This window comes from Globicephala melas, chromosome 14 (genome assembly GCF_963455315.2).
Source record: "Globicephala melas chromosome 14, mGloMel1.2, whole genome shotgun sequence".
NCBI classification, from domain to species: Eukaryota; Metazoa; Chordata; class Mammalia; order Artiodactyla; family Delphinidae; genus Globicephala; species Globicephala melas.
Genome location: NC_083327.1, coordinates 46,013,362 through 46,025,379, shown reverse-complemented (window position 1 = coordinate 46,025,379; position 12,018 = coordinate 46,013,362). Strand labels below are relative to the sequence as shown.

General features: G+C 48.6%; 1 protein-coding gene across 2 annotated transcripts; it reads right to left on the bottom strand.

Annotated features, from left to right (window-relative positions):
* Window positions 1-1,692: 1,692 nt before the first annotated feature.
* Window positions 1,693-9,831, bottom strand: VGLL2 (vestigial like family member 2). 2 transcript variants are annotated; one of them, XM_030853612.3, is made up of 4 exons: window positions 9,572-9,831; window positions 7,019-7,331; window positions 4,427-4,948; window positions 1,693-3,149 (listed from the first exon to the last, which is right to left on the bottom strand). In XM_030853612.3, the coding sequence occupies exons 1-4, from the start codon at window positions 9,650-9,652 to the stop codon at window positions 3,109-3,111; spliced, it is 957 nt and encodes a 318-aa protein (XP_030709472.1). In that variant the 5' UTR covers window positions 9,653-9,831; the 3' UTR covers window positions 1,693-3,108. The 2 variants fall into 2 exon arrangements, with proteins under 2 accessions (XP_030709472.1, XP_030709471.1); XM_030853611.3 differs by lacking the exon at window positions 1,693-3,149 and having other exon boundaries at window positions 4,323-4,948.
* Window positions 9,832-12,018: the final 2,187 nt, after the last annotated feature.

Below are 12,018 nucleotides of genomic sequence, written 5' to 3'. Positions count from 1 at the left end.
TAGAGCTATGAGTTCACCAAAGTTCCCTTCGAAAGTCTTATTACACAGAACCGAATGATGATAGTTCCAGGGCCCCTCGCATTTCTACTTTGGGAATGTGTAACATGGAGGGAAATGCTCTGCTCCTCTGCTCCGTGTGTCCTATGTTGTAGGTCACTGGAGCCCTGTTCAGCAGTCTGGACGGTCTGTTCAGGACTGCCCCAAAGGCCAGTTCCAGTGAATGAGTCTCCTCACCAGCAACCTGATATTCAGGTTGGATGCAGCTCAGGAGAGAGGCTTCAGTAATCAGAACCTCGTGGCAGGGAAAAGGCCCCCTGTGGGTTCTAATCAGAGATCTTGTGAGTGCTAACGTAGGTTGAGCACAGGGAAGCTTCTTGGAGAGGAGGACTACTTGGAAAAGATGTCCAGCAGAGAATGCACTTGCTGTGCTTTCTTCTTCATCTGTACACTCAGTGGCAAAGTTTTAAAAGGGCGTTGGAACCAAATGCGTTTTATTTACGCTTGTATACGCCAGCGATCCATGCCAATGGAACATGGATTTTAAAAAATCACAGAGAATCCAAATTTAATTTTAGTTATTGCTTCAATGTCCAAACCTCAGACTAACACGCTTAACACGACTTGGTTAGGTTGGGTGTGAAGAGCTTCAGAGCAGAGAAGGCTATAAATACTGAAATGAATTAATAAGAGAAGCGATAATAATTCCTTCCTAGAGATGAATTGAAAAATGCATCTGGCTGAATGGTCTACAGGTAGTGCCATTTGACGAAGGAGTCTGGACAACGTCCTGATACTTCCTTTGAGACCTGGGATTCTATAAGTTCTACAGCATGTCAGTCTTTGCTGGCCTGTCTCTTTTCCCTTCTTTATTCATCTATTGTGGAGGAGAAAGTAAGCCCAAAGGTGAGCATTTCAAGACAGATCAGAAGTGGGCCAGTAGTTACTGCAGTGGATAATAGTGCAGTCTCTGCCCCGGGCTGCCTGGGTTGGCATCCTGGCTCTGCCCAGTTATGTGACTGGGCAGATTACTTCTCTGTGAGCCTCTGTGGTAATAAGCACCACACAGAATTGTTGTGAGGTTTAAATGAGTTAACCTATATATAAAGCCCTCAGACCAGTGCCTGATAATTAACATTAGTTATTGCTATATGCAATGCAATTAGTTATTACTAATTACTATCACATCTGGGACAATATAATCATATAGTATCTTCCATCTGAGCAAAAACAGTAATAGGTTCTTGTAATGATCATAGTCTACTTAACATGTACCAAAATGATAGAAAGAGGGGATGGGTAACTCTGCTAAGCCATGTTCTGAGTAAGGTCCCTTAACTGCACCCAACTCTTGAGACAATTACCCAAGATACACTGTATTTGCCTCTTGTGTTATAATGAAGATCAAGATTTGAATTAATATTTTATGCTTTAACAACTTTCAAGGGCAGTTTGGGCATAACACTAAATCTCTCTCTTCAGAGACAGAACACGAATAACTTTGGCATCAAGGGAAAATAAAACCATTAATTTAATAATTTCTTTATTTTGGCCTAGCTGTAGGTTTGGTTTCCTAGCCTAGCTGATTAAAATATAAAATAACCAGTATTTCCAAAACATTTTTAAATTGAGGACTCTACTATCTGAAGAGTCTAGAATTTAAGAAGTAACAATAATTCTCTTTTGGAGAAAAATGTGTGTATCTGACTCAATGGTATACAAGTAGTGTTTTCTATACATCTCTGCTTTTACTTGATGAAGGCCATCAGATAACCTGGCCTTCCGTGGGCTACCATTTTCTTATCCGTAAAAAGGAGGGGGGATACCCAACTTCTCATCTCCAGGGTTGACATGAGGTGGAAAGGGGTTCACAGGTTTCACAGCATGACAATCACTTTGGAAAACCAAAAATATATATACGAAGTAATTTTACTTCCTGACATCAGATCATACTACTATAAATTATTTTATGCTATTAGAGAGAAAATAAGGTATTTGTTTTCCTTTTAAGAAATAACACAGCGACCTAGTGGTAAACAAACATCTTTAATGTTCGTTTCTTCTTCCTCATCCCCTTCAGTTTTGCCCACATGTGTACCCCTTCCCCTGTCCCAACACTAAAGTGACCAAACCATGACCACAGAGACTGAGAAGAATATTCGAGGTACCAGAGACTCCATGGGCATCTCTTCCCCTTCTGGTGACTCCTAGTTCTTCTTCTTGGAGACAACTGGGGCCTCTTGATGCTTACTTGTTTTCATCCAAAGGAGGATAGAGGGAGGGACAGAATTTGTGGGAGAGAAGGCAGAGAGAGTTTCTTCTTTCATCATAAAATGTTCTTTGTAAAAAATATGATATATACACACACACACACACGTATAAAACATATCCAGTGCAACTGCAATTGCTGTGCCAAACACTGGGAAGTGCCCCCTTTGGTCGATGTATTTCTGGAGTTTTAAACAGTTGTCCTACAACAGCTGCATTTCAGTAAGACTCAGGCAGGTGGCTCCAGATAAGCCACTTGCTGCTCACATTCAGGCTGAGGCTTCCACGTTCACAGTCCGAAGGAAAAAGTGTGTCTTTGTGTCTGGAGTGGGTGTTGTAGGGAGGGAGCGGGCAGGAAAGGAGCTGGAGGCTACAGGTGAGGAAGAAGGAATTGGCTTCTTTTGACTTCTCTACCACAGTCTTTGATGCAAATACAAATACATTTCAGTCTGAGGATATTGACGTTGGCAGTGCTATGATCACACTACTTAATGAAATAATTCACATCAGCATAAAAAATATTCACACCAAAACATCTCTTTTTCTTTCCCTCTTTCCAAGAAAACTATGATATCATGTCACCTAAGTGATCACCATGGATATTTCCAGTGATTTGCCCAAAAGTCATTAAGCATCATTCAGAGTCTTTGGATTTCCTCTTTGGCAGAAGGAATTATTTTTAGATGAACATTCTGTCGATGTGTGTTCTGGTTTTCCCAATACACGGAGAAGTTTGAAGTCTCTGCATTCCCCCATGTCCTCATCCATGAAGTGAGAGGCACAGATGCCAGCCTCCATGGCTGGTCAGAAGGGAAAGGGAAGGGGAAACCCTGGGTCAGCAGATCAGCTCAGAAGGGATGCACCACAGAGGGAATAACGACGAGCTGCAAACCAAGATCAGAAGCTGTTACAAACCCACTTGATTTCAGCTCTGAGTGTCACCAATTGCGCTATGCAGAGACCTACAGGGAAGAAGGTGGGTTGTCTAAAACCAGTACAGATCCTTGCTTTTGTCCTGAGGCTGCAAATCTGAAAACAGAGAGAAAATAAAAGGGAGAGAGAGAGGGAGAAGAGAAAGAGAGAGGGAGAGAGAAGGGGGTGGGGGAGGGAAGGCACAAGATATTTAAAGAAAGAGAAAGACAAACAGCACTGTTTCATTGTGAAAGTCACAGAATTCATCTAAAGGGCATGAATGAAAGTAAAAGCAAAGCAAACAAGTGTCAAATTTGCACCTGAGGGAAGGGAGAGCCGGCAAGACTACGAGCCAACGATTGCATTTATTATATAACTATTTTTTTCATTTGCCCTAAAAATAAAGCAAACAAAAAAGTAAACCCTTATTTGCCTGTACCTTTCAAATTCAACTCTTCAAGCCAGGGACTTAATATTATCACTAAAATCGTATTCTTGTTAAGTTTTATGTTTTCCAGAGACCTATTTAATTTGACAATTAAGTTGATATCAGAGTCATGAGTCGTATTTGTATGACTTGTAACTACCACAAGAGGTGACAAGACCCCCCCCCCGCCCCCCCCCACCCCGGGCCACCATTTAAACTACCCTCTTAGCAGGCACTCTAGATCAGCGCTGTCCAACAGAAACACAATGGGAGCCATGGGCATAATTCTAAATTTTCCGGCAGCCACATTGAAAAAAAGTAAAAAACAAACAGGTGAGACTTAGTAATATATTTTATTTAACCCAATATATTCAGTATGCAATGTGTTGAAAATATTTCAACATGCAATCAATGTAAAACATCAGTGAGATGAATTTTACATTCTTTTTGGGACAAAGTCCTGAAATCCAGTGTATATTATACACTTACAGCACATCCCAATTCGGCCTGGCCACGTTTCACGTGCTCAACCGACACATGTGGCCGGTGGCTACAGTGCTGAACAGCACAGAGCTAGAACCTTTCCAACAAATTTTATTTTTTAAAAATCCTCTGTAATATTAACCAGCTACTTTCTCATTCTGCCCACACCGATAACAGACAGGGTCATCTGTCTGATGAAACACAACCCCGCCAGGCAGACCTTCGGGCCTCAGGGTCACTGGGGTCTCCAAGGAGAACTAAGTAGGGTCCCGGCCTCAGCCCAGGTTTGCGCACAGGGCAGGAGGGGCCCGGGGATGCCACGTTCCCTCTCCCGCTTACCTGAGTCCACGCTGAGGCCCAGACCCCCGGCCACGTCCCCCGTGGGGCTCGCGAAGGGTCCCCCGGGCGCGGCCCACGTGGCGCCGGCCGGCTCACCCTTGGCCGAGAGCTCGCAGGACGGGCTGCCGGGCGCGGGGGCCGGCGCGGGAGCGAGGCGGGCCGGGCGCCCCGAGGCGGCCGGCATCAGCAGCGGCCCGTAGCGCGGGTCGAAGTGCGGCGCGTAGACCTCGTGCACGGCTGCGGGCCGCGGGTAGGCGGCGGCCTGGGCGCCGAGGGCGCCGCCCAGCGCGTAAGGGTGGTGCGGATGCGCGTGGTGGGGATGCGCGTGATGCCAGGGCTCTGCCGCGCCCTGGTGCAGGTGGCCGTGCAGCGCGGCCGGCGAGTAGGGGTCGGCTGCGGCGAAGGGCAGCTCCGAGTGAGCGGCGGCCAGCGGGCTGCCCAGAGGCGCGGGCACCGGCGTCTGGTAAGCGCTGTTCCAGAAGGAGGCGGGGAAGCTGCGCTGGCTCATCGGGAAGGAGCCGTCTTTGGGCCGGCGAGGCGGAGGGGAGGAGAGGGAGAGAGGAACGCATCACCGCCGGAAGCACGGCTGCCGACGCCGCTCGGCCGCCGCAGAACTGAACGGCCGGGGCGGGCAAAGGGCGGGAAAGGCGCCGTGCTGGGCGCACGCGCGGCGCCTCTCTCGCGGGGCTGCGGCCCGTGAACGCGAGGTCCGGGCGCCGCACTGGGGAACTCTTTGGGGAGGAGCGCCGCTTCCTCGGATGTTGCAGGCGCGTCCCAGGCTGCGGGAACCTGGAGACTGGCGGGGAGAGGAAGAGCGGAGAGACTTCCTTCCCCAGCCCCAGTTTCAGGGCGCAGGGAGCTTCTTTCGGACTCCGGGCTGGACGGCCTCGGACCAGAAGCGGCCTCGCCTTCCCGGCCCGCAGCCTCTCCTGAAGCTAAAGGTACCTCTTCCCGCTCTTGGTCGGCCGCCTAGCGATCTCACTACCCGATCTCGCGTTTCAGCCTCTCTTGCTCCAGAAAATGTGCCCCTCCAAGGCCTCGGATGGACTGGAAATCCATCGACATATTTCGGAGTCTTGCTATTATTAGCCTCCTTTCTAGAAACTTTATTTCAAAAAAATTTTTTTGCAAAGAGTAAACTTTACCTATTAAAAGGGCAGCTGTATTATTTGCAGAAGGGGACACGAAGGGACAGGTCTTTTCAGTTTTAATTAAAAAATTTTCTGCATCAAAATGTGGACGCCAGGAATAATAATAATAACAATAATTATTATTATTGTTTGTATCATTGTTGACCCCTAGTGTCTGGAAGCATTTTAAGAGAACAGCATTTAGCTCAAATTTGTTGCCTTTAGTTGGGAGGAAAGGAAAGAAAGACATTTAATTACAAGAACCCTGGAGAAGGCATCTGCATTTCATAGTAGATAATTTAAAATGCTTTGAAAATGCATTCTAAGTAGTGAACAGTCTTCCTGTTAAAAGTATTTAGGCAACTGGAGAATAAAAAGAATGTTTTGTATTTAAAACTAATGTTTTTGGATCTTGTCTAGGCAAGGTTTGTACAAACTGTCACACTCTTAAGGAAAAAAAGGAAGGGCGACAGTTGTCATTTCCCCCAAAATGAAATATTTGTTTTCCTTTGTTACAACAAAGTCCTCATTTCTCAGCTTGGTACACATCAAAAGCAAAGATTAGTGAGAAAGTTACCAAAGTTACCAAATGGTTACTTCCACCCTTGTTTTGGTAATAAAGGGAGGTCAAGATTTCAGAATAGAAGGGAGAGTTCGTTAACTCATCCAAGAAATCATTGTCCCAGGCTAGGTAAAGCAGTGCTTGGTGAGGAGGGTAAACCAATAAAGAAGGGATGTGTTTGGGGAAATCCCTTAGAGATGTTTTGGCTACCCTTAAATTCTTATTTCTTTATTATTTTACTCGCTTATTGAAAGACATTCTCTGCTTCAAGATTTCCCAAGTAATCAAAATCTGGCAAAAGGCATAAGTAGGTTTTAGGAGACATTCTTCAGCAGGTTTTGCTTGCACTGCATTCTAGGACTTTTTTCTCTGGAAAGATTTTCAGAAATGGGGTAAGGGCCCTGTAAGCTGTTGTTTGTGAAGATCCCCCTCCCCCCTCCCCCCCCCCACCTGCCTTGGGAGGCTGCTGGAAACCTCACATTTCCACAGCACATTTACATACATTTTCTGTTACCCTTACAGCCACCTCCAGGGATAGTTAAGTGGGCAAATATTATTCTAATTTTAGAGACCAGTAAATAGAGTGACCTCCAAGAGGTTAAGAGACTTGCCCAAGGTCATATTGCTAGGAAGTGGTGGAGCCAACACACAAACGTAGGCCTCCCAATTCCAAGGCCTTTGGTTTTTTTCTAGGTCACTGCTCTGCTCTGCCTCTTCAAGGAGAGATCTTAGGCCTGTGCCTACTCCTCCTTCGATTTCCTTATCCTCTCCCAATGGCCCTCCTCACCTCTTCTCTAACACCTAGCATTCTTTCAGCTGCATCTCTTTGAACCCCTGTAGGTGGCCCCCAGGCTATGAGGGCTCTCTATCCTCCCTTGCCAGTTGGGGCCCCATACTTACCCCGCCAGGGCCCGGAGCTCCGTGGGGCTTTGCTGCTTGTACAGCTTGGGGAATAGCTGCTAGGCTGGCTCAGGGCCCGGCTGAAGTGTTCGTCCACCACAGAGCTGATGTCTCCCTGGAAATAGGTGAAAAGGACGCAGCGGGAGTTGATGTACTCCGCCTCTGGTGGGCGCTCTTTCTCCGGGCTGCCTTCTTCTTCTTTTATACTAGCCGGAGTTTGGCTGGAGAAGGAGGAGCTGCCACTGCCACTGCTGTTGCTGGGGCTGGCGTTGCACTCCTGTGCTTCCTGCATTTTGGAGTAACAGGCTAGTTTCTGCTCAAAGGAGAAAGAATAGAGAAGTCAATTTCAAAAGAGCGAGCAAATTGTGTTCAGACTGCACTCCCTCATCCGGATCCCAAAGGTATCCAGGAGCAACTGACATGGGTGTCCATGCCCGGTGCTCAGTAACGTGGGCTGCAGTCAACAGGCCTCCCAACCTGCAGCTCAACAAAGGTGGGGCTCCTGAGAGGCCGACTGCCCTTCTTGGAGCCTCTGTCTCCCTGGAATTGCTGCCAGGCCACAGGGAGAACTCTCTGAAGGTGTCAGGGTGAAGGTCCAGGAAGACGCCTAAGCAGTTTGACCACAGAGCCAGGCTCAAGGCAGATATAGTTTTAAAATCAGGCTCCAAGGGTAAAAGGCACCCAAGTCCAGTTAGGGCCTGACTCTTCCCTGCCTGAGAACTCAGGGCAGACGTGCAAGATGCAGGATTAAAGCATCCTCATGATAGAACATGAAAATAACAAAATCCACTCTACACAACAAGGATGTAAAGGAAGAACTGCTGTAGGATAAAAACATGGAATAACATCGTGACATGGATCATTTTAATAAATGCAAGTTGATATTTGGTCATTCATAAACTGGCCATTAGAAAGTCTCAGCTTTTAAAGAGATCTTCTTTTGAGTAAGGAAAAACCAGTGGGCTATGACAATTTCTACCTCACCATCTGTGTATATTGAGGGAAAAAGGAATAAAAAGGAGCAGAGGATGATCTTGTCTGTAAGGTTGGGTAAATCATGACTGTCTGATAGTGATTTACAAAACGAAGTGTGGCCGCTGAAAACATTTTCTTAGAAACGAGCAATGGACTGAATGCAGTGTTAAAGCAGTATGCAGGCAGGGATGCCCTTCAAGGGAGACCCTGATCATACAAAAATGAACAGAGATCTTGGGGCAATAGATTGGTCCAGGGTCAGGGAGGAGAAAGGACCAAACGGACAGAAAACCAACCCTCCTTTCCTCTTTGTAATACTCCCAGCCTGGGAAGGAGCTCATCTTGGACACCGAAGCCAAAAGACTGGAGTTATTTAGCAATATCACCATTTCTACCACATTCCCACTTGGCTTACAGTGAGAGACTCTGGTGATAACTAAAATTAACATTGAGACTAAACAAACTTCTGGTTGGAAAGTTTTAAAAAGGAGAGGAGGGAGAAAAACAAAAACAAAAGGCAAAGTCTACCCATTCCATCATTAATTCATCAGGAAAATTTCAAATAGATATTCTGCAAGCAAAATTGGCAAAAGCATGGACTCGGACACTGGGGTGTATTTCAATTTTCCCGAAGCAGGAGGTCCAGGCCCTCACTGTCCAACCTCGTCCAGACTCCTAGGGGATCCCCCTCTCTGCCCACTGGAGTGCGATCTTATTCATTTCCTGGACTACTGTCCTCAGTTTCGACTACAGCAGCTGAGGAATGAAAAGAAAAACTTCGACCAGATATAGCCCGGAGAATAGAAATATTGTAAAAATTAAACGAAACTTGAAGAGTTTGCAGAACCGGGGCTAGTGCTCTTCTCAAAAGTGGGTTTGTTGATGGCAGGGCAGCCGGACTCAGCTAGCGAAAGGCGAAGTATTATCTATGAAGCTTGCCTCTGCCAGGTCAATAATATTTCCCAGAACTTTGCAAGGCAGAGATTATAAAGCCAGTGAGTTTCGTGCAGTTCTCTTTGTAACGAATTCGCTTGTTCTGGAATTAATTGGCCTGATCGCTTGAGAATTGAAACTGAAAAAAAAAAAAAAAGCCTTTGATAAAATAAGCTTGCAGAGATGAGAACGCGAGTCTTTGATTCTCAGACATAAAGACAGAGACAGGCCTTTGCTTTTGTTTTGTTGTCACTCTCACCTTTGGGACCAAAGTTTGGTTTTCCCTGCGTGAGCTTTGCTTGCATCTCCCCGCGCCAGCACCGGGCTTGGAAGAAATCTGGAGTCCGACATACCCTAAGAAATCGATGCAGCTCGCGCGATCCTCGTCTAATTATTCCCGGGAAGCCAGGGCACGCACTAGCAGGACTTAGCTGCCTTCCCGAGAGAGCAAACGGGCAAGCTAAAGGGGTTAGCTCAACCTACTGGGTGGCAGCGCGGGCAATCCCCGCATCCGGGAGGCGCCCGCCGCTGTTCGGATGCCCAGTACCCGCGCGGAGGCACCGGGAACCTCGGAGTACTGGCAGTGCTCGGAGAAGCCAGGGCGCGCCACCTGTCTACGAGGCCCGGCCGAGAAGAGACACGTACCTGGTGGTAAGGGGTGTAGGCGGCTGCGAAGTAAGGCTGGGGAGGACCATAGACTTGGTACATAACATCCAGACAGCTCATGGCTTCCCGCAGCGGAGACGGTTAAGTGTTTTATCATCAACTCTCGGGCGGCGGAGGGCAGGGATGCTGCATGGGCGGCACTTGGACCCGAGCTCCCAAGTCATCCGCGGCGGAGCGAGGGGCAGCGTGCTCCGCGGCTCGGGATCCCGCTCGCACGCTCCCTTCCCACCCCTGCAGTTCCAGTCGCCACCGCGCTCCGAGATGGAAGCGCCCGGCCTCCAGCTAGTGGGCATTTAAACCCCACGCGGGGCCGGCGTGCTGACGCCATTCCCGGGCCGCGGAGGAGGAGGGGTTGGGGGCGGGGCCGGGAGGCCAATGGGGTGCGTGGGACGAGGGACCGAGGGGCTTGCCGGTGCGTTTCCCTGGGCTACCCGGCGGCGAACCTGTGGCCGAAGGGTGTGGTGAACTGCGCAGCCCGGAACTTGAGCCCTGAGACTTCGCACTGTGAGGAGCAAGGGTTTTCCAGGCTAAAGCAGAAGGGGGCGGGAGGACGGAGAGGAGAGGGCAGAAATGGGGGCTTTTACATTTGGAGAGAGAAAGAAAGTTGTTGAGTAGTGGGGAAAGGTCTTGTGGGAAGTCCCGACCTCACTGGAGAGTTGAGTGTGTGCGTCCGGGGTGGCGAGGTGGGGAAGATTCTTTGCTCTCGGCTCCTCGGCGGGAGGAACGGCGCTATCCCTAGGAATACCCCAGGAAATCCGGATCTTCGCAGACAGGATGTAAGAGCCCGGGAACTCCTCTCTGCGCGGAGGAGCTCCCTCTGCGGGGAAACGGCAGCGGCTGAAGCCTGTAACCGCTGCCCTGCGGCACCTCCTTTGCGCCCCCTCTGAGCCAATCCGTACGCCGTCAGCTACCACACCTTTTAATTCCGCTCACTGGGGCGGATCCCTATTGCCCCTCTAGATTATGATCCCGCCCTTTCTCTTTGACGCCCTCCATCCGAGCCCTCTAGGTCCGCGTTATTCGCTCCCCGCCTCCAGCTCGTCCGGGTACCAGCTGCTTTCGAGGAGTCCAGGCGGCTTTACCCAGACCCCGGCCGCCCCGAGTCTCCTCGGCCGTCATCCTTTAAAGTTTCAGTAACTTTTTGGAACGAGGACTCATTGGCTGCAAGAGGAATTATCCTAAGCACTGCAGGGAGGTCAGAGAGGACTTTTGCTGACTCTTCAGTCAGTAATACAGCAGCTGCGATTTTGTTTGCTTGTTTCATTTCAGAGGTGAAAGAGAATACACTCCAGTTGTGAAACACGCATTTCGCATCGCCGTTCTGTTTCCTTCCCTGAGACCTCTCCTGGTTCGGACCTGCTTCCTGCAACGCTTTCCGCCTTCCCAGGCACCCCTCCCCCAGCCCTGTAGTTCTCTGTCCTTAAAGTTTAGGAACGAATTGAGACAAGGCTTTCTGTACGTCGGGACAGGTGGGGGAAAGAACGTTACAAGAATACCTGTGGGGCATACTTGGGGGTAGGGAGGGTAGAGTTGGGAGCATTGAGAGCCCAGACCCAAGAAAGAAGCAGCGTGGATCACTGATAGAAATGAACTCTAGTGAATAACTAGAGTTTATAAATAGAGTATAAATACAACAAAAAGTCCGACATCGATTCACAGGCTATAAAACTGCGAACAGATGCACCCTTAAAAGATATATTTGTCTTAGGGACTTCCCTGGTGACACAGTGGTTAAGAATCTGCCTGCCAATGCAGGGGACAGGGGTTCAAGCCCTGGTCGAGGAAGATCCCACAGCAGCAGGGCAGCTAAGCCGGTGCACCACAACTACTGAGCCTGCGCTCTAGAGCCCACGCGTCTAGAGCCCACGCTCGGAGCCAGCGCACTGCAACGAAGAATAGCCCCCGCTTACCACAACTAGAGAAAAGCCCACGTGCAGCAACGAAGACCCAACGCAGCCAAAAATGAATGAATTAAATTAAATTTTTAAAAAAGATATATTTGTCTTTAAAACGTGAATATTTTAAGCCAAATGGTTTCAGGGTTGAATTTTGGTTTTGTTCAATTTATAAGTGGGTAGTGGCTCCATGTCTCCAGTTCGGTTTATAAATGGTGAGAAGTCGTGAGTGGCTGAAGTGTTTTTTAAATTAACTACAGTGCAATCTATTTTAAAGCAAATTAAAAAAAAAAAAAGACACCCCTGTGGTACAGTTTTACGCAAGTCTCTTTTTAGGGGCCAGGCTGCCTTGTGGCTGAGCTGGGTGGCTTCTGGAGCCTACCATGATCCAGGCGCACAGGTGAAGCAGAACATCCCTCCCACCACTACTCCAACCCTCCCTCCCCAGGAGTTTTGGAGGAGGGCAACAATCGCTTTACCCGTATCTCCTCAGGGGACAAAGAAGCGAACGGTCATGGGAAGACCCACCCT